Source organism: Triturus cristatus, chromosome 3_2 (assembly GCF_964204655.1).
Source record: "Triturus cristatus chromosome 3_2, aTriCri1.1, whole genome shotgun sequence".
In the NCBI taxonomy this organism is placed as follows: domain Eukaryota; kingdom Metazoa; phylum Chordata; class Amphibia; order Caudata; family Salamandridae; genus Triturus; species Triturus cristatus.
Window position 1 is genome coordinate 319,327,602 of NC_140584.1, and position 22,258 is coordinate 319,349,859.

At 44.2% G+C, this 22,258-nt stretch overlaps 1 protein-coding gene across 2 annotated transcripts in view; it reads left to right on the plus strand.

The window, feature by feature from the left end:
- Positions 1-12,367, plus strand: part of C3_2H1orf232 (chromosome 3_2 C1orf232 homolog) — a 35,705-nt gene extending 23,338 nt beyond the window's left edge. For both annotated transcript variants that reach the window (XM_085646815.1, XM_085646816.1), the window contains exon 4: positions 11,134-12,367. In XM_085646815.1, the coding sequence (XP_085502941.1) occupies positions 11,134-11,422 (289 nt within the window). In that variant the 3' untranslated portion in view covers positions 11,423-12,367. The remainder of the gene's footprint in view (positions 1-11,133) is intronic.
- The last annotated feature ends 9,891 nt before the right edge of the window (positions 12,368-22,258 follow it).

The window sequence follows — 22,258 nt, forward strand, 5'->3', positions numbered from 1 at the left end:
GTCAATGTAGGAGAAGGCTCAACTAAATCTGGTTTTCCGTAGGCCTGAGATTTGTGCAAGTAAGCGGAGGTGTCTGGAAGGTTTGTGCAAGCATGTATGATTGTTGAGGTATGCTAGGCCAGAATGATGTAGTGGCATGAAAGTGTGGGTGAGGAGTTTGAATTGTGCTTGTTTGTGAATGGGGGGCAGTAGAGCAATTTCAGGTGTGGTGTTATATGAGTGACGCGTGGTAGGTTAAGAGTGATTCTGTCGGCCGAGTTCTGAATGATCTGCAGCCTTCTGGCGCGTCTTTTGTTGATCCTGGCATAGAAGTTGTTCCTGCTGTCCAAGTTAGTTGTGACTAGGGCGTGCATGATCGTATTCCAGGTGCTGACTAGAAGCCATTTGAAAATCTTTCTCAGCATCTTCAGGGTATGGAAGCATGAACTGGTGATTTCATTGGCTTGGGCTGTCATGTCAAGTTTGGTGTCTATGATGATCCAGAGGTTCTAGGCATGTGTGTTGGTCCTAGGTCTGTTGACTACCAGGTGGTGTCCCAAGCTAATGTTCTCTTACCAAAGATCACAATTTAGGTCTTGTAGTGTTTAGCTTTAGACAGTTGGTCTTCGTCCAGTTGGCGATTTCAGTCATGCAGGCATTGAACTTGTTCTGGGTACTGGGGGTCTTGACCGTGAGGGAGAGAATGAGTTGCGTGTCGTCAGCATGAGAGGACTTTGAGATTGTAAAAGCGGATGATGCTGGCTAGATGGATCATATATGCAGTGAGGAGGGTCGGGATCAGGGAGGATCCTTGCAGAATTCCACAAATAAGGTTGCGGGTTTCCGAGGTAAATGGTGCCAGGCTGACTGACTGGATCCTTCCAGTCAAGAAGGAGAGTGTCCTTGATTCCGATGTCGTTTAGGCGTTGGATGAGAATGGCATGGGAGACTATGTCAAATGCTACAGAGAGGTCCAGGACGATGCGGGCCACTGCATCTCCTCTGTCCAGAGTCATTCGGATGTCATCCATGGCAGTGATGAGGGCAGTTTCTGTGCTGTGGTTGGGTCTGAAACCAGATGAGTTGGTGGTCGTTGAGGTATTCAGTGAGGTGTGTGTTGGAGATCTTTTACAAACGATGCACGGCCATTGGAAAAATATTATTGAAGGGTGGGTAGTCATACAGCTGAACAATGTGTCTCTGTGCAGTGCTTTCTTGCAGAATTCCAGTCCAGTTCTTTAGCAGAGTAGAAGTCAGTAACCACTATCTCTCAGCGGCTTCTGACACAGTGCACAGTAGAATTTTGATTAAGATCCTATAACAGCATTTGGTGTAGTGGTGCAATGGTTCGTGTCCATCTTTACCCTTGCCAAATCGCGCAACAATCCGCAAAGCTGTGAGTTTCCCCCAGCCGGGGACTGCCTCAGTATGCTGAGAATAAACTGCCGCTTTTGTCCATCTAGTGAATTCCCTGTAACAGAGAGAGGTATGGAAACACGAGCGATGCACTACATAGTAGGGTGCCTCAGAGATCGGATGGTCATGCGTTAGCACACTTCTATGCAAGAGAATGGATGTTGTCACCCTGCTGGTATAAAACCCTTAGTCTCTTCTCCGTTTCAGGAAAAGCCTGTCTCCGTAAAAGCACAGCACCGTGGGGGTGGGTGATTGTTTGGAAAATTCACTGTGGGAAATTCAGCAGCCCTGTCACATAACTGTGAATGCCCTAGACTGAAATGTCATAGAACTTACCCCCTTGCCTGCTACAATGCCTTTTATCTGAGCTGGTCAGAGATTTGCTGAGAAAGTATTCCATTTCCTTTATCAATATGCTGGCAAAACTGACTTAGATATTCCAGTGTCAGATGTCTGGGTTATCAAAACTGATAAGAGTTATCCTTGGGATATTGAGCGAAATAATTTCAGAAGCTTAAACACTTTGCTGATAAGTACAAATTGGTCTGCTGTCCCAGATGACACAGGCTTGCATGTATCAGTGCGTTTCCCCATACAGAAAGAATGGAAGAAATATTTTAATACATCAGGCCTTTAGATCATTGACAAAGAAATTTTAGTGTCAACTATAGTTGCCTTCATAGTCCCAAGCCCAACCCCTAGGGGTGGCTTGCTCTATTCTTTGCTTGAGTGTATAAATTAGTCGCAACCTATCTCGAACATTTCATTATTTTTCATTATGTTTATTTAACTAATTTGATTAATTACCCGTAACGTACTTGTAGCCACAACCCTTACCCTAATTCGAAATGTATTTCATTAATCTTAAACTTTATAGTATTTTTCATTCTATTTCTAAACCTAATTCTAACTCAAATCTTCTTTTGATTTTATTTATTAATTGACCTATTATGTTATATTATACTTATGTATTAATTCATATTTATTTTTACATTAATTAAAAATAAAATCATGTACTCAATTTATTCCAGGGGTAATAGATACTATTAAAGTTATAGTAAAAAAGAAATGTTCATGTAATATATCTCATAGGTTTTGAGGGTTGCCCTGAATTAACCTTTTATTTTAATTGTATTTATTTTTATTGCCCCTCATACGCAATTGTATAATTTTACCCACATTTGTTAGTATAGTAGCCACCAATATAGTGGTCACTTTGATGTAGTAATCTGGCAATGTTGCGGGTGTCATTGTTGTGGTGGCGTACCCTAGGCCTCCCACGTGCACATGAATAAATCCATTGACAGCATAAACACAGACAAGACAGACCGGCATGGATAGGAATCCAGCCAATGTTACTATTGGCTAGAAGGCTTGGAGCGACTAAAGAGATAGCCACTAGATAGAAAGATGCACCCTCAGGACAACAGCGTACAGGAGTGGTGGTGCATGCCACAAAGAAGCTGCCAGTAGCAGCAGATGAAACTTGCTGCTGACCCCCAGACTCAACCCTCCCCCTCACCCCCCAAGGTAAACTGTCCTTGCACCGTGCACCCTTGCACTATTGACGGTAACGAGCAAGTGTGCCTAATACTCTCTGCCCCACCCAGGAACAGTTGAGGAACCAGAACTCCACATCGAGGGCCGTGTCTGTGAACCCTTGACAACTGCTTGTACCATTTCCTAGCCACTTCTGTGTTGTGTAAAGGTTTCACTTAGAGCCACACTGAAGGTACACAGTGCAGCCAGCTGTGCAAAGGCGGAAAATGTGCTTAGTTTTGAGGAAATCAATTTGCCTTCATTTACAAAGGATATATGGCAAGTCAGTAGTTTTCTGGTTATGGACTCTAAGGGGCATGTCCCACCTCAATATCGGAATTGTTAATCACAGCACGCGTTGGCAAAGAACACCTAATGTTCCATGCTGCATCTTGAATGTGAACCTCAAATGAAGAGGTTTACCTGGAGCTTTACAAGTTCCCAAATCAAGGAAAGGCAGTGTGACATAACCCTTCTTTATCAACTAACTTGGTGCCCAAGCCAATCTGGTTCAATTACGCTGTGTTCTCGCCCTTTTGGCTGAGGTTTCATCAGCACTGTCCCTGTGCCATGCAAGTGGCACCTGCATGTACTATGTAAAGCCATTCTGAATTTGGCTATACTGAAAGACAATATTTTCAGATAGTTATCCACACCACTACCCTGGGATTTGCATAGCACTGAAGTTCCCATACAACAGTTGCATACTGCTCTTTCTGGCCCCTGTGTAATAGTGGCACTTTTAAATTCCCTCTGTCTAGGTCCAGGGCCACAAGTAGATAGCAGTCCCTCTTGGCAAACACGCCATTAGTTTGAGACAGGCGTTGGGTATCACTCACCTTCAACAGATTTAAATTGTTAGAGCATGCGGCAAAGTGCAGGTACCTTTCCTTTTCAAAGACTATTAAACCTAGGCTTGGACAGCTTGGACATGTGTAGGCCCTGTGTTTGTACAACAACTATAGTTGAATTAGGGATTCAACATTGTAAGCAGATCATTAAATAAGTGTACTTCAGGTTTCCACATCATGGGCATAGCCTAATATTTCCTACAATATTCACCTTAAAGCTTGTTTTGAACTCTCCTGTTGCTCCAGGATAGTTGTGCAGTGTGCAGTAGGGATCCTCTTTGTACATCACTTTGGAGATCCGAAATGCAGCCTATGTGTTGGTCCTCAACATTGACCTCTTCTGTACCATACATGGCCAGCACCATCACTTAAAACGCAATGTTTCATCCCAATACCATTAAAAGCCTGATCATCTACTGGCCAATCGGTGTGGTCAGTGACATAGCTAACGTCATGCAACCTGTGCTGCTCCTAATAGGATCCCACCCAAACAACCTGCATCCCATGAGCACGTGCTGCGACCAAGAACAAGGCTTCTTGTTCACCTCTAGTATTGTCGTCCTACTGGAGTCATCACTGTGCTTCAGACCAGTCAGGCAGTATAAGTTGTTTCAACTCTAGAGACATGCACAACACCTCATAAGCTTAACTCTGACTTTAAGAACCTATGGCTCAAAGGCTGCCTTGTGGTCCTTCTGACGTCCTAGCCACTTATCCTTGATCAGGTCTTTGAGCCCTTTAACCCTCTTCCAAACAGGAACTCCTAGGAGGAGAAACACAATCATGAAACACATGAATGAGGGTGAAAGTTTGCACTGGCTCTCTCAGCCAAGATGAAGTTTTTGACATACCTTAAAGCATATTAATAGACTGTTCTGTATATCCATTGTTCAACGGGTGGAAAGTAGACCTGGATGAGAGAGAGTCGCCAATATACATTTAAATGGACATTAACCTGCAGACTCAGGCTGCTGGCCACTGTCAGACAGTACTTGCTCATGAAGTGCCCTGAGTATGAGCACTTAACATTTTTAGGCCAATTGCAAGCAATGTGGTAGCTCAGAACTACCGCCTCAGAGTGTCAACTCCGCTAGATCAAGCCCCACCTTGTAAAAAGATGCATCAGCGATGGGCCATGGCACCAGGGACGCCGTGGCGTGACTTGCCTTTAGGTTGGTACATCTTGCCATCATGTCTAACTTTTTAAAGCCCTTAAAACTGCATGACCGTAAAGAAGATTGATATTTTACTGTGTGATATAGGAACGCTCTTGTGTATTTTATTTAAGACGATGGTAATCTTTATCTAACATCAAATACACTCCTATGATAGGCAGAGACATTGTGAACTCCAAAATCAAGTACAAATATAACCATGTTTGCAAGGTTTTACGTAGTGATAGCGTGGTACAGCATTCACTCCTACGTTTTCCTTTGTATCTCTCAGAGTTTACATCCATAAAAGGGCTCTGCTTTCACAATCCAATTACTGTGAGGCAAGTGTCTGCCCCTCGCGTCACCCAGCACAGCGCTCATTTCTCGCCAGTCCTGCATATCTTCCACTAATCCTTTGTCCTAACTTGGGCCACACGTATGTATCCTCTGCCAGCAGCGATTCCTGAAAGTCCCGCCTCCACAAGTCCAAGGACCAGTGCTTTGTACCCAGGGCCTCATTTATGAGAAGTGACGCATCGCTGCGTGAAAGCAGCGATGCGTCACTTCTTAGTGCGCCCTCCATGCGACACCAATGATGCATCATATTTATAATATGATGCATCATGTCGCAAGGAAGGACAGATACGTCAGTATAACTAACGTATATGTCAGCGTAAAAAGTGACGCATTGCTGGAGTTGTGTCGGAAGCCTGACGCAACTCCAGCAATGTTCCTTTCATATGGGGCAAGCCCCATGTGAAAGGGCCTGCGTCACCCTTACGCCTGCCATGAGGCAGGCGTAAGGTTTTGACGCATTGGCGTCCTAGAAGTGGCGCAGCGAAATCTCATAGATTTCGCTGCGCCACTCCTACGACCCTTTCTTGCGGGGGTACGCCCACCCTGCATACATTATACCTGGCACAGGTATAATGTAGCGCAGGGCTTTACGAAGAGACGCATCTACCTAGATGCGTCACTGTGTAAATATGGCGCAACATGGCACATGTTTTACGTCACTGGTGCATCACAAAAAGTGACGCACCGGCAGCGCAAAAGTGACGCAGGGGCTCATAAATGAGCCCCCCAGTGTATTGCAAGTAGGAGACGCAAGAGCACCCTTGTGTTGTATAGTTCCGTTCTTCGGCTGAGATCCAGAATAATGCATCGCAATAAATCTTAAATTATCTCTCCTGTCATTGCCTGACCGAAATTTCCGTTACGTCGGCGTAATGTGACGTCTTTCATGAATTTCACATTAAGCATATTCGAAATTTCTGAAACTACGACAATACACCGCAATCACAACACGAGTGGCTGTTGCTCATAACATCTGTATTTTTGGCTTTTTATGTTATCAAAAAATGCATCTATGAATCCAAAAAACGACCCTCAGGGTACATTTAGCGCTAAAATACAGCAGAGAAGGTGATTTTGAGGTTGGCCTCAGATGCTATCTGACAAGTAAACACTCATTAAAGGTCAGAGGTATTTCTTAGCAGATGAATATGTCTTCGGTACACAAAAAGAATACTAAAGAATTTAGTTAGAGAATCATAGTGAAACCTAGTATAGTGCCTAGAACTTAGGGTTGCTGAGTTATGGCTCCAAACTGTATGGGCTAAACACAACAGGATGTATGCGCACGGGACCAACTTCATGCCGGCTTCAACGGGATTTGTACAATGTTTACTGCTAGAGTTTTAGCCAAACAATGCATGCAAAGGCCTCTCTGGGTGCCAGTCAAGCCGTCAAAGCAGAACAGTGGAAATTAGGGTAGTTGAACAGGTTTGGCTCCTGCTGTTGACTTTGAGACAAAACTTCAGTAAACTCCACGTGCTGAAGAAAGTAAAGTTAGATAAGGGAACTTGGGTTTGAACGGAGCTGTGCAGTCAATGCTGCTTTAGTATCTGCTTGTGTCCTATAGCCTACCAGACTCTCAGGTGCTAGTTGGGACCAGAGAACAGTCAACAAGCATTGGTAATGCATCTGTTACGCCTTTGTAATTCATAAAGAGCTGTTTTCATCAATCATCATTCGGGAGAAGGAAAGAGCTCCCTGACAGATAACACGAGAGTGGAGAGGATGTGGTGCAGCGGCCAGAGCTGCTGCCTCAAGAAATGGGGATCCCAGTGTGAGTCTCGGCGGCGCCGCACATTATTTGATTCTATGCAAATCACTTAATCTCTCCAGGAGATAAATTGTTATATAAATATGCTACAAGAGTAAAAGGCAAACCTTTATAGAAATGTAGTTCCACCAAAGCAGATGTTAACAGTATTTCGGTGGCGGGAAACTGATACGAGGAGCAGACGAGGAACAATCATTGGTAAATGAAGGAAAATATGCTACAGCCAATAGAAATGGAGAAATAGTAAGTGGCACGCTTAGGAACCAATGAGGAGCCAGGAAAGAGAGAAGTTGGGATGTAAGTTCCTTTTATTCCTTTTAAGTTTATAGTAAAAACAATAGATTTCTCAAGCACAGTGCAAGTACTGGGCAGGTGAAACCTAAAAAGGGTCAGTAACTGAGAGCTGGCTAATTACAGCAAACCTTTTCAGTTTCCAGGGGGTCAATGGAATATTTGAACCTAGATGGAAAGGCTGAGGGCTCGGGAGAATTGTAAGACCTGATATATAAGGAGCCTCCTATTGTAATCTCTCACAATGGTTTTGGGGTCTGCAACACCCCCAGACATTGGCATCTAAATCAACATATTCGCTAACACTGTCACCTCTATGTGGGCAGCCGCCACATAATGCTCTCTGGCTTTCTTAAGGGGACTCACCCTGCTTCTGCTCCCCGAGTGCTTTCATGTGTGCGATCTATAAAAAATGCACTAGAGCCTCATCCTGGGCCTTTTATGCATCTTACCACATACGCTCCCTCTTCTTTGTGTCTCAACAGTGCCTCTTAACAACTTCCATCGCATTACTTCTTCCCAGCCTCCTAACAGCCCTCTCCTCAGTGCCCTCTGCAGGTCTTTTTATAGATGGCTCCCGCCACAACCTCTTCGCAAGCTGTAGTTTCTACTCTTTGCTACTTCCAGCTCCCCAGAACGTTCTCCTTTTGCCAGGTCTAGATTCCAATGAAGTCTTACTCTCCCATGCCATCTTTTTGGTTCCCATCATAGCTCCTTCTTAATCCTCTCACTTGCCACCTCCAGATCCTTGCTCTCCACCAGAGGCAGTACTTTCATAGATCCCTTGCTCAACCAGTGGCATACCTTCACAGGAGGATGTTTTGGGTTTTACACCCCCCCCTAATATATGTATTCTCTAGTAAATAGTTGGGACATGTGTTTTCAGTCAGGTATCTTGCAATGGCTGTCGGATTTCACCTGGGATTTTTACATGCGCACACAGACAAAAACATACACACATACTCTCTCTCTCCTCTCTGTTCTGAAGTTCTTAAAACTGTTGGAAATTTTAAAATGTATTTTATTTTTAGTAACCCTAACAATCCACACTGCTATCCTTTCCCACTTAAGCTCCCTCATGCTCTGCTTCTCAAATAATGTATTTTATCACATTGTGCCAGCTTGATTGTTGGGAAATGTGAATCTCACACCCCCTCAATCTGACTGACCAAGATATGCCCTTGCGCTCAACACACCCATCCCAGCTTCTCTCACAGTTCCCACCTCTTGTCCTCCTGTCCAGCTCCTCAAGGGGACTTTGAACTTTAAATCCTGGAAGCTTATGAATGCCCGACATAGACAAAAGTTTTAGCAACAGTAATAAACAGAAAGCATCAAAATAGTACAATATTAACTGAGGCCGTCAATGCCCTTTATGCTTCCTTCTTGAATTATTTTTTTTATCAAGGAGATGCAAAATGCGATGCAGCGCGCGCTACGAAATTCGTTTTATTTATTTAATTGTTTACTTACCTCCAATTATCCATATTCCGGTGTTTAGTACCCCCCACCCTGCCCCTCCCCCGCCCCGCCTTTCCGCTCCACAGAACTCCCTCCACGGACCGCGGCTGGTCACCCTCCTCACCCCACTCAGACGGACTACTCCTCCCCCGTCTAATTCAGATACTCTCTGGTCCCAGAGCTGGGGCGCCAAAGTCCCACCCAACATTTCATGTGTGTGTGATGTATAAGAGTGAGTGCGGTTAAAGTGCATATCTGTGCCTATGCAGGTTTGTACGCACATGAAAAATTCTGCAAAGAGAGAATTATTGTGCGTTTTACCAAAAAAGAGAAGGAGAGGTTATGTGTTTCTGATAAAATAGAGAAAGAACGACTGGCAGTTGCAGAGACAGCAGGTAGGAGAGAGAGAGTAGGGGTGGCTGGCAGAGATTGAGAGAGGAGAGACTGACAAGTGCGGGAGAGATAACAGAGGTAGAGATACACATGGAGAGAGTGAAGAAGACAGGGAGAGAGTGATTGGCAAGGTGACACAGAAAGACACTGAGTGAGAGTGAGTCGCAGGAAGCAGTAAACATCCAGGAGAGACCGACAGAACAATGCCGTAGGGGATGGGGCAGTAAGGGAAAGAAAAGATAAGTGGCATTGAATGTAGGTTGTTTCATTGCTATCTTTCATTTCTCCACCGGCCATTTCTCTCTCTTTTCAGATTTTTTTACTCCATGTTTTCTGTTCCCTCTTCCCCCGCTCATCACCTGCTTCCTGTCCATGCCGCACTTCCATTTTTCTCTCCGTTTAATTTCCCACCAGCCTCTACCCTCCTCTTCTTTTACTTCTTCCTCTTTTTCGTAACCTCTCACCCTTCCCACTCCCTTTTTTCCTTTATGTTTTCAGTTTTTCGGATGTCTTCGTAGACCATTTTCGCGTGGGAGTGTTTCATAGTTATTTACTAGGCCTTCCGCTACATTCACACGACCCTTGACCCGGGAGAAGTGAAATGCCTTATGCATTTAGACAAATAATGCCACTGTAGAGTCTCTTGTGATAAAACAAAACTACTAGAGAATAAATATTTTTTATGGAAGTTGCGATGGATGACACAACTTTCATCGAGGGCCATGCCGGGCTTAGCTGCCAGGAATAGCAAACACATGGATTTCTGAAGTAGATGTAGTATGAATGCAGTTCCACATAAATTATAACTATATTTGTAATTGATATTTAAACTCCTCCTTAGCGCTCGATATATAAATAACAATAGCTTGCGCTTTTATAACACGCCATATACTACCTCGGCTGTTTCTTAGCTCTGTAAATAACAGGTGTTGTTGACTATATTTAACCATATATAATTTACACTACTTTTTTGGGAGGAAGGGAAGGGCGGACTTAGCTAGGATTCAAACTAATGACATGCAGCTCTCTGCAGATGTTAGCACTGAGCGTTTACCTCACCAGACAATGTTTCTAACTTACTTGATACGTGGTGAACAGTGCTCATTTGATTACATTGAAAACAAGCATTTGCAATGCAATAGGTCTCGCATTTTCGAGAGTTTAAACTATTGACATTGCAAATAACAATGCCTTTTATTTAGTTTTTTGTTTTTAAAACATAAATAAAAGGCATTGTCGTTTACAATGCCAATAGCTTAAACTCACGTAAATGCGAGACCTTTTGCATTGCAAATGCTTGTTTATGGAAGCTCTCATTCTAGAAGGGAAAGGATCAATGACCCAGTGCAAACTAGTTGCCCCTCCTGCATCAAGCAGAAAATGTAAAGTTTATAGTGAACACTAAAAGCACCTTCTCGGCCATATTGCAACAGCATGTCTTCAGCCTGTCGTCCTCATTTTCCATTTAAACAAACAGGCAAAGTAGAGCATGCAATATTCCAATAAACAGTACAGATATATTTCCGAATGTATGTTCTTTTGAGACAAGTTTGGGATGAAGGGGCTGTGTTTCTTCGAATCTTTGTGGTAGAAACATATCACATTTTATTCATATCGCCTTTTTTTCTTTTGATTTTGTGTCTCTGCCACCAAATTCTAAGTGAATGTCTCACATTTCTGCCTTGTGGTGTATTTTGTTACTTTGTGTATGCTTGCATGATGCTTCACTACATTAGAACTGAACAACAGAAATAAATGTATCTTATTTGGACTCCATCATGGCCTTTGCCTTGTCGCTTTTTAATCTCCATTTTCTCCTTCTGTCCCTGCCCTCACCTTACTGTTTCCTCTTTCACCACCAGCCTGGTGAAGTCAGTAGCATATCAGTCTTTGATAACCCAAATGTTTTGCCTTATTTCAGCCCCCTCGCACCCAAACCTGAAGAACCTCCCAAAGAGAAGAAGCAGGGACTGTGGGACGTCTTTGCAACCAAGTGGCAGCAAACACCCATCAACAGGAATGACACTCAGTCGGAGTACAGCGAGCACGTGGTTGAGAACAGGAGCATCTCAGAAGAGCCGGTCAACGATGATCCTTACTCCAGCAATGGAAATGAAACCCCAGAGCCCGCAGAGATGCCCTTTAAGTGGGGTTTCCTGACCAGCAAACTAGCAGAGCTGAAGAGCAAAAATGCCCCAAAAAGCAACTAGGAAAGATACAGATTGGAGTTTCCCCTTCTTGGGTCTCCTCTCTGAGTGAGAGACCCTTTGTTAGGCAGGAGACCCCAACTGGGCATAGACCTCCTATCCTTAATTAGAATAGGACTGGTCAGTGAATCTTGTTCTTTTCTGTGACCATTCCTTTTTATGGTAGTTGGATGAGAGACGCCTATAGCTAAGTGCATTATTGTTGTCGTCCTTGAGTGTTCATCCTAACGATGCGTGTGGTCCATTATCCTTGAGAGTGAAGGTCCCATATCTTTATTTATTAGATCCCCCCTCTATTCCTTGGAGGGAGAGCCACCAGAGTACCAGACCACCAGGTTTTTTATCATAAATTCAGTGTTTCCCCTATTGTGAGCCATTCCCCTAAAGAGAGACAACCCTAGTTCTCAAGTAAGTTTTGCCCTTTTCACTCAAAGTAGACAATGTGAACTGAAATAACCAGATACTAAAATATGGGGTGATGTGTGATACGTTAGCATTTGATACTGTGCAATTTAAAGAAATGTTAGGTTTAGGATGTAGATACAGTGCTGATGACAGTGAACAATTCTCTAGGCTGTACATTGTTAATAAAGGGGTGATATCTGTCTTCTCAGACTACAAATCTATTCACATACAGTCAAAGACCAAGCGAAGAACCACAACCCGAGAGGATCACTTGCATTACTACTGTTGAAAGCTCTTATCAGTCTGCCTTACATCCCACCTGCCTTTCTCGGACTTATTTATTATTTGCACTTTCAGACACTCTCTTTCCCTTTACCGCTGCAGTGCACCTTGTTGTAGTATCTCGATTCCTGTAAGTATCAGTGGTGGCTTCTGTGCCATTGCCAGACTGTCCCTTAAAGTCACATACTGGCCCAGTCTACCAATGCTTTCCATTATGGTCCATGTATGCCTAAGTTACAATAAAGAGTCTTCTTGAGTGTCTCTTTGTTTCTTGCCTTACTATTGCTTACCATTTTTTAGTGGTTGCGTGCTTCTTGCCTTTTCTTTTGAATGGCGATTGTTTACCTTATGTGTCGTACTGGTTTTCTCCCGCCTTGAATGATAGCTAACCGCCTCTTGCTCTCGCTACTGTTACTGTCTGTCACTTGCCTCTGTCGTGGCTGGCTGTTCCTGACCCACCATGGTGTGTATTGCCCAGCCTTTCTCATGGCTGGCTACCTCTGGTCATAAGTTATTTGTTGCAATCCTGTATCTTGTATTTTTATCTGACTGTCACTAGTTATCTGTGTCAAATCTAAGTCAAAGCTGTCTGCACTTTGCCTTATGTTTTGGTTAGCTCTGTGTTTCACCTTGTCTCAAGTTTGGTTGTCTCTTGAACTTAGGGTGACCAGGCATCCCGGATTTGCCAGGACGGTCCCCATCTTTCACCAGCTGTCCGGGCAGATTTCGACAAATTTAGCTCATGTCCCGGTTTTTGGAGAGGGTCGACTAAAAACGGGGGGAGGTGTTTTTTATGTTTTACAAAGCAGGGATAGTTAGCAGTTGTTCCAAGAAAGCAATTTAATTCACAGGCAAGCTACTGGGTTTAAAAATTGCATCTTATGTATGTTCTTACTGCCTGCTTTATAATTCTCTGCTGAGGAGCGCTGTCATTATGTGCGCTCGCTTGACGTAAAATTATCGTCTTTCTATTTTTGTGAAATGTCCGGGTTTTTTGCTTTAAAATTCTGGTCACCCTACTTGAACTTCATGTTGTGGCAATATCTCTTTTTCTGAGTGGTCCTGGCTTTCTTGTTCCATATGTTGTAGGGGCCTTTTAACCTCTATGTTGTGGTTAGCTGTGTTTTGCCCCGTGCGGTGACTACCATGCTCTGACTCTATGGGGTCTATTCCGATGTCTTTCGGAAGGGCTCCAAACGGGATTCAGAAGAAGCAAATCCAATTCGGAGCGTATGTTTCCGACTGAATCGGCCCTCGTTCTGAATCACCAAGTGCGATGCGAGGAAGCCGTCCACGCCGACCGAATTGGTTCGGAACCCGAATCAGTCAGACCGACACGTTCGAAGCCGATTCTTTCAGCTCAATGGGACCGGCTTTCCGAACGAGCGAGTATAATGCCCGATTCTGACAGCCGTACCAACTCGGTTTTAACAAGACAAAATGGCAGTGGGAATCGGAATGCGGGGGGCCATGGCAGGCCCCCTTCACCCAGGGCCCTCCGAATCAGTTGCAGGGGGGTACCCATGGGTCCCCCTTTCCATGCATGCACAGTGTGATGGGCACCATGTGGTGCCCGTCACACTGTGCATGCATGGAAAGGGGGACCCCTGCATGTTATTACCCTCCAACCCCTTTTTGCAATGGGAGCTGTGTACGCGTTCGGTACACAGGCTTCCATTGAGTTCAATGGGAGTCCGACCACACCAAGTCCATTACTATACGGACACATCAAAATCATTTGTTCGGATTCACGGAGCACGATTCGTTCGGAAAACTCTCCGGAACTGAGTAGTTCGGAGGGCTGTCCTAACGAGATCGTAATCTGGCCCTATGGATTGTTGCTAATGCTCTTTGGCCTTTTTCATCAAGGTATCTCACTTACTATGTCGTAGCTGACTTTGTCCAGCCCTTTGAGACATAGAAGGCTGTTTCTTCCCCTTTGTCAAACCTGGATCTCTTATGACATTCTTTTATAACTGACTGCCCAATGCTCTTTCTTGTGGGTAACTCAATAATGTCCTTTGTGTCATGGCTGTGTGTCACTTGTCACGTGTTATAGTTTACTGTGCATCTGAGGTTTTCGGTCAAGCTGGGAAAAACCCCAGGTGTCTAGATTCTCAGATCAGAAACTCGGGTCACACACCACTTATGTACTGTTACTTGCCTACTGTGCCTTGGCTGGCTGTCTCTTGCTCAGAGTCCTTACTGCCTATCTCCTGCCATCTGTATTGTGGCCGGTGCTTAATTTGTGCCCGTGGTTTTAGGTAATGAGCACCGACACTCGCATTTTTAGCGACCGGGACTTATTTTGTATGGAAACCCTGTGACGCAGAGCAAGAGAGAGAATGGAAGAAAAGGTTGAAAGAAGGAGTAATGGAAACAAATGAAAACAGTGACAAAATGAGAAAGCAGGGATGGAAAAGAATCTGCAAGTGTGAGGTAAAGAGACAGGAATGTTATGGGGTGGAAGAAAGAGCCATCAAGAGCAATCAAAACTCGGAAATCTTGATTGTAGCCAGGCTTGGTGTTCAGTAAACTCAGTACTCGGCCGTACTAGTGGTGGACTCCCAAGAAAAAGTCCCTAGCTGTCTGCAGAGCCTAGTCTTACTCACAGTCTAACTGGATGGCCATGGGGTCTTGGTAAAGGAGGCGCTGTGCGACGTAGAAGGCTCTTTGACAGATTGGATTTATATGTTGACAATTCTGTTTCTCTTTAATTATTCAAACGGCACGGAGGTGAAAATGAGTGTTTAAGACCTTTGGGAGAAATATCACGTTTACAAGTTCCTGAAAGCTGTACTTCGCTGTTATAGGCCCCAAGTGTTGTCACCTGATGATGCTGGCATCTTAGAAATGAGTCCCATTCCCATTTATTGAAATATAGATTCACCAATGTATCTGAAATTGAGTAATGAAATTCTTTTATCGGAAATTGGTGATTTCAGTGAAAGGAAACGGTTGAAACGCCTTTCAGTAGAAAGGCTTGATTGAAAATTCACCCTTTACATTACTTTATATGTTTGGTCGAAATTCTACATTAGAAAATAAATAATTCTAAATGCAGCTAAGCATTCCAGGACTAAATAAGTTAACTTTAAAATGTCAGTCTTATAAAATTTAGGGCAAGGTGTTTTTCACAGATACTATCCATTGCAATCTTCGCAAAACCATTACACATAATTAAATGTTGTGTTGCAGTGGTTGAAATGTTACAGGATTAATTAAATTAAACCAAACTCTGGCATATTGCAGTTCATCATTTGGATATTATGTTTTATGTATAATTCTGTGATGGTACTATTATAAAAGAGTCCACATTTGTCCATCCATTTATTTTCAATTGTTAGTTTTTCAATATTTTTCTACCAAAATATACTATACTCCAAAGTGCTGCCTAGAAAATTATACAGCACACATCCGCAGAATGGTGATAAGGTGAGTAATAAGGAGCTTTTATTCCACCTGTTTCTAAACAAGGATGAAGCAGGTGAGTAGCAAATAGCAGTAGTTAAAGTGTTCCATAGATAAGCTACCTATGGAAAGAAGGAACGATAAACGGAAGTTGTAGTGGTGAAATGGGCTACAGTGAGAGCTGAAGAAAAGGAGGGGAAATTAACAATATTGTGATTGTCTAGAGGTGCGCCTGCAAAGACAGAAAGTAGTGATACTGCAGTCAGTGGGTGATTATTTACGATTGAAAGTGACACATCACACACAGTGTAGTATGTAGTTCTGTTAATAAGGTTTGTATGACAGAGGCACGCATGGCTGAACCACACGTGCCTCTACAATGGGGTCCTATTCATGAAAGCGTCTAAACCATGCATTCCTATACAACACATTCCTTTACCATGCATTTTCGTGGTAAGGGCATGATTGATAAAGGGATATGCATGGTAAAGATTACCACTACCCTGACCCCCCTCCCGCTCTAAGCCCTAAAATCCTATCCCACTACCTCACCCCCTCCCCCCGCCCTGAGGCATAAAACCTACCCCACCCTGCCCTTAAATTACACCTTCCCCTTCCCCTTCCACTGCCCGGAGGCCTAAAACCCTGACCCCATTAAATAAACTACCCTGACCCTCCTGCCCTGAGCCCTAAAACCGACCAACACCCCTAAAAAGTACCCTCTCACACCTAGCACCAGCCCTTAAAACTACCCCGAACCCTCCCCCCTCACTGAGCCCTAAAATCCTGCCCCCTTCCAAAAGCTACCCATACAATGCCACCCTGAGCCCTAAAACCGACCCCCACTCCTAAAACTCCCCCAATCCATCTCAGCCCTTAAAACTAGCCTGACCTGAACCCAAAAACATTGTTCCCCTTCCAAAAACTACCCTGATCCCCCTGCCCTCAGCCCCAAAACCGACTCCCACCCCTAACAACTACACCCCCAAACCCGGCCCCAGCCCCACTTACCTGTCTGTGTCTGGAGCTTACTCTTCCTGCGCTTCCTCTTCTCCCCGCCCATCTGAACACTAGTCCGCTATCTGCATGGTTAAGGCAGATGAGTGGTTCAGGCAAGCGTGGTTACGCTTGTGGTGAAATGACACTCCTGGCTCCGCATGCGTTGTAAAGGCCATTTCGGGTTAAGAAAGAGACTTCAGTCTCAAGATAATGATTTGCATAGGATCTAAATAATTTGTCTTTCAAGCCATCCACTTTGTAGAAGGTCTCATCAGTTTACCATAGGCTGGTGCTAGGGTGGAGATTAACAGTCAGAATTATTTCCTTGTAGTAGATTTATCCAGGCCTGATACAAGGTATTGTCCTCACCTAAAGAACAATGTGTCCTCTTGCCATGTTTCTCCCTCCACATCTTGTTCATATCGGACTAGTGACAGAATTCAGACTTTTGTTAAAACCTTTTTACTTAGATCCCCAAGTTGTATATTTTCTCTGCCACATTTCTGTAGTGTGCCCTTAAGTGTGGTGTTTTTAAAAATAAATATTGTTGTTTCTTTTGAAAATTACCTTGTCGTGGTGGTGTTGCAGGGATTCTGCACATACACAGAACTTTGCACAGGAAACCAGGACCTCGGTGTGTAGTGGTGTACCAAAAACCAACCTTGGTGCCCAGAACCCCAATCCGACTAGCTATAGTGTCTCATTCGTTCTCCGTACTACAGCGAAGCTACCAATGATTAGACATCCTAGAACACGTCACTTCGACCCTCTCAGGAATCGCGGGAACAAGAACACTTTTTCGTTCAAACACTCATACTTGTCCACAACGTGAGGAAACAGAGACACTGTATAGTTTAAAATGTTTATTTTAACTAACGTGTTCTATAATGCAGTACACCAGCCAATACTAGCAGCAAAATGCATAAGAACAATATAATCAACATTGTTACATTTCCATAAAGCACGAAAGGGGAAACCATGTTATAATGGCAGTATAAACAGGACAACAGCGCCTTACCACCCTCCCCGTGCTAAGAGCTAGTTTAATATAATTATAGAAGACATTTAGGCTTTGTCAGGGGGACCCCATACCGCCAAGGTTAGATGCAAGGATTTACATCTCTGGACAAACACAGCTCTTCTTCATTGGAATGATTTTCTCCAAGTGCCTCTACACGCATACAATGCCATATTAAAAGCACCCGAGTTTCAGAAGTGCAGCTGTGTTTTATGTTATGTCTATGGGCGCGGGACTGACCAAAGTGAATCAACAGCATACATTGTTTGTTTTTCGACCTTAAACACGCTGTGCAGACGAGGAGCACAGTGTACAGCTAGATGTGTGAAAGGCAGACAGTTCTCATTTGAAAAAGCGCAAGCAAAGTATTTACGAGAACAGAGCCATGTAGTAACGCGTGTAAAAGCGGCAAAATGGCAGACAAGCATCTACTAACTTACGCTAACTTTAGCAATGCCTGCAGTTAATCCCATGTCCTCACTACAGTGGTTTGATCCTGGAAAAGAATTTCTTTTAATTCCTTACCCTGCATATTAAAAGCTAATCTAATATGTCTATTTTACACAGATAGGCAGGATAGTGAGGGTGGTTGCCTTCCTCTCTGGGAGTTTTGGGTGGTTGGCACACATATAGTGCATTTTTTTCTCCAGATGTATTTTATTGAATTTCAACCAAAGAGCTACAATAACAAAGCCAATATCATATTACATGCTACATTTCATTACAACATCCCTCCCACCCCCACACCCAGAAGTAATTTTGACTTCAATAATATGCTGTTACACACCGTTCACACAGCATTACGGGTACCAGGGTGTGGGAGTTGAGAACTAGCAAATCTTAACAAAACAATGAGAGATTCTAAAAACCCTCCAACCTCAGATATCATAATAGCCTAAGGAATTTCAAAATTGCCTTCATTTGGGTAATAGAGGACTTTTTTTTAAATGTATTACCTTACCCATTTAAGTCTGCTGTCAGGCATTCCATTGCTAGAATATTCCTTAGTTTAGCCACCCATTCGTTCAGTGACAGACTGGCTTCTATTTTCCATTTAAGAGCCGCCAATTGTTTAGCTGCTACTGTCATATTGCGTATTATATCCCTATCAGATCTACTTATACATGATAGTTTCTGCAGGGTCATACACAGCATCACTCCTGCTGGATCGGTGAGCTTGAGATACCGCAGAATTCTAAATTCTAATTTGGCGCAGAATGTCCTTTCAAGAACTTCTGTAACAGGTCATGACCACCAGAGATGAATTACACTGCCTTCCTGCCCACATGCACCACAACACCGCCCATCATTTCCTTTAAACATTTCCCTGACCTTTAGCGGGATAATATGGCAAAGAAACGTGTCTTAGTACATTGTTTCAAGGTACTGAACGTTAGTACACATCTTCGGTATAGTTTCAAACATTTCTGTCATTCCTGCACGAATTTCTCAGCCCAAGAGTTGTGACCACTGTGTCATAGACGGCCATTTGGGAGCAGAGGCAAAGGAGATGAAAACTTTGTAAGTTCAACATCGCATATTTAGTGAACATAGATTAAAAAGCGTCCAGCTCCCTATATGCTGCAAGTCTATGTTCTGTGTGCATCGTCCAGTGTCTCAGTTGGTAATAATGCGTCCTCTCCGTTTCACCCAGGTGATATTCCTTATTGCAAGACTCGGACAACTCACTCTCCCCTTTATGGTAAAGATCCCTCAGCACCCTACAACCCCTTTTCTCCCAGCAGCTAGACTGGTCTCCCTTTACTCCAGTAGAGTAATCAGAGCTTAGAAGGAAAGAGGAGAGTGAATGGGGAGGGGAAAGCTCCAACAGACTTTAGTCTATCCACTCTATCTCATGCCACGGGTGTAGTTCTCAAAATAACGGAGACATATCCTACCAGAGAACATTTTGTTCTTGACAAGTCACGCAACATGTCATGGGACTCTGCCCAGGATCGCTGCTTCCATATGCATCCAGTGCTTCTCAGATTCGAATAATGGACAATCAAAAATAATGTAGAGTTGGGCTGCTAAATAGGATACTTCTATGAGAACTGGTGAGCTCCTGAGGCGGATAGCCGGGAGATTTTGTGAAAACCGATTTGTGTTTTAATTCTTTTAACATTTGTGTGATACTGTGTGCTGAAAACCTAAAATCCTACCTGCCACTCGCCCAGTGTACCCCCAGGGCAGCAGACCTTAGCGCTGAGAGGGGAAAACCTTCCACGGCTGACGCCATTGACTGAAAGCACTGCGGCCACGCCCACCACCCTTAGGCCACGCCCCCCTCATTCTATAAAAATGTGCTTCCCCCGGAAGCGCAGCGGACGAGCGCAGCGGGCGCGCCGTTTGCGCGCCGAAGGCGCGCCTAAGGCAAGCCCGTCTGCGCCCGTCCGCGGCCGAACGGGGCCTGGGGCCACAGATCTTGGTTCATCCACACCAACCACTATAAGGTATGGCAGACATGCTTTGCTTGATCTCCAACCTGACATGCCTGCAGCTTGTAAGCACGCCATGACCGCCCAGTCGTTAAGTAAATGTACAGGGTGTAGCTTTGAACCCATGATCCACATTCCAACAACAAGCATGGGTCACTCCCTGAAAGCAGCTCTACTCAATTGTAGATCTCTCCGCAAGCACGCCCTCGAAATATTTCATCTACTCGAGGATCAAAATCTTAACATTCTATTCTTGACGGAGACCTGGTTAGATGAATATTCAGACCCTGACATTATCCAGGCCATGCCCCATGGCTACTCCCTCTCTAGATTGGACAGGAAAGACGGAAGGGGGGGAGGCATAGCCATAGCCACGAAAGCCCCTCTAGTCTGCTCCTTAGCTCCTATACAGATCGATCACAGTGAAGCTGGATCCTTCACAATTAATACCGGCCCCAACCACTCCGTATCGGGCATCCTGATTTATCGCCCACCTGGCAGAATGTATGACTTTACTTCCACTTTAATGGAAGCCATTACTCACTTAGCACTTAGAAAGTCTAGACTTCTAGTGCTAGGTGATCTCAATGCTCATTTTGAAGATCCACTAGACAATGCTGCCTTTGAGATTCAAACGGAGCTTCTTTCGGTTCAACTTGAAATGAAAAACAAGGAACCGTCTCATCAATTAGGTCACCTACTGGATCCTATCTTTGGGAACTGGCAGGGAGTTCACACCTTAGAGTCTATACCCATACCTTGGTCGGATCACTACATTATCCCGATCACGATTCAACTGGACAGAACTGAGCATTTCCAACACCAATCTCTGCGGTATAAACGCAGAAAATGGAAGAGCTTTTCTATAGAATCTTTTATTAAAATTACTCAGGAGGAGGGCCCTCCTAAAGGGGAAGACTGTGAAGCAGCTAACAATAATCTAAATAATATCGTAATCAAGGCCCTCGATATCACTGCCCCCAGTCGTATCATGACTAATGCCAGGAGACTAAAAAAAGCTGCTCCCTGGTTTAGCCAAGAACTGCAGACCATGAAAACAACCTGCAAAAAACTTGAGAGAGCTTGGCGCCAGAATTTCTGCGCAGAAACTAAAATAAAGTATAAAAACTCTCAAAGAGTGTACAACAAATCTGTACGTTTGGCTAAGGCAGAGCACTATCATTCCCGTATCATGGAAGCAGGCAATTCCTCGAAGGAATTATTTCAGATTTACAAAGAAATATCTGTAGTAGATACTAACTCCTCCATTCAAAATGATTCTGTGGAATCATGTAATGAAGTTGCACAGTACTTCTCAGGTAAAATCAATAAAATATATACAAGCTTCGCCAATCATGTAGAGTCGGCTTCTGACTTCACAGAAAATGACAGTCTTATTAAGACTCTAAAGTGCCTCAAATCTTTTGAAGTTCCCTCGTACGAAGTCCTGTCTAAACTGTGTAACAAAATCAAATCGGGCTCTCCCCGAGACCCGGCGCCTCCGAAAATTTTAGCTGAAGCCTTCCCTGCTCTAGAACCTCATTATAGACATCTACTTCAGATCTCATTCTCCACAGCTTGCCTGCCGGCGGACTGGAAACAGGCAGTTGTACTACCAATCAAGAAAAAGCCGAATGTCAGCCAAGACATTATGGACAACCTTCGACCAATTTCCCTGCTACCTTACTTAGCTAAGCTAGCCGAGAAAATTGCCAACATCCAACTCATGGAACATCTTGAAGAACACGATGTTTTCCATAAATCCCAGTCGGGTTTCAGATCCAACTTCTCAACGGAAACGGCTCTCCTCAGGGCCACTGAAACCCTACGCAAGGGAGCAGACGAGGGCAAGACCATGGCCCTCATCATGCTCGACCTCAGTGCCGCGTTTGACACTGTAGCACACTACATCTTGCTACAGTGTCTAAACAAAGCTGGAGTAACCAACAGGGCATTGGGATGGCTGAAAGCCTTTCTGATCGATAGAAGCTTCCAAGTCCAAAGAGGGACTTCCCTCTCAGACAGTGTGCGGCTTGAACAGGGGGTGCCTCAGGGCTCGGCCCTGAGTCCCACCCTGTTTAATCTATACATAGCCCCCCTGGCAGAGGTGGTGCAATCGTTCGGCGTGGAGCTTGTCTCTTACGCCGACGATACGCAACTTCTAATATCTTTGACGCAAGCCCCATCCACGGAAGCCGTTAACTTTAACAACTGTATGAGCAGGCTGGCATCTTGGATGACAGAGCACGGTCTAAAACTGAACGGAACCAAAACAGAGGTCATCAT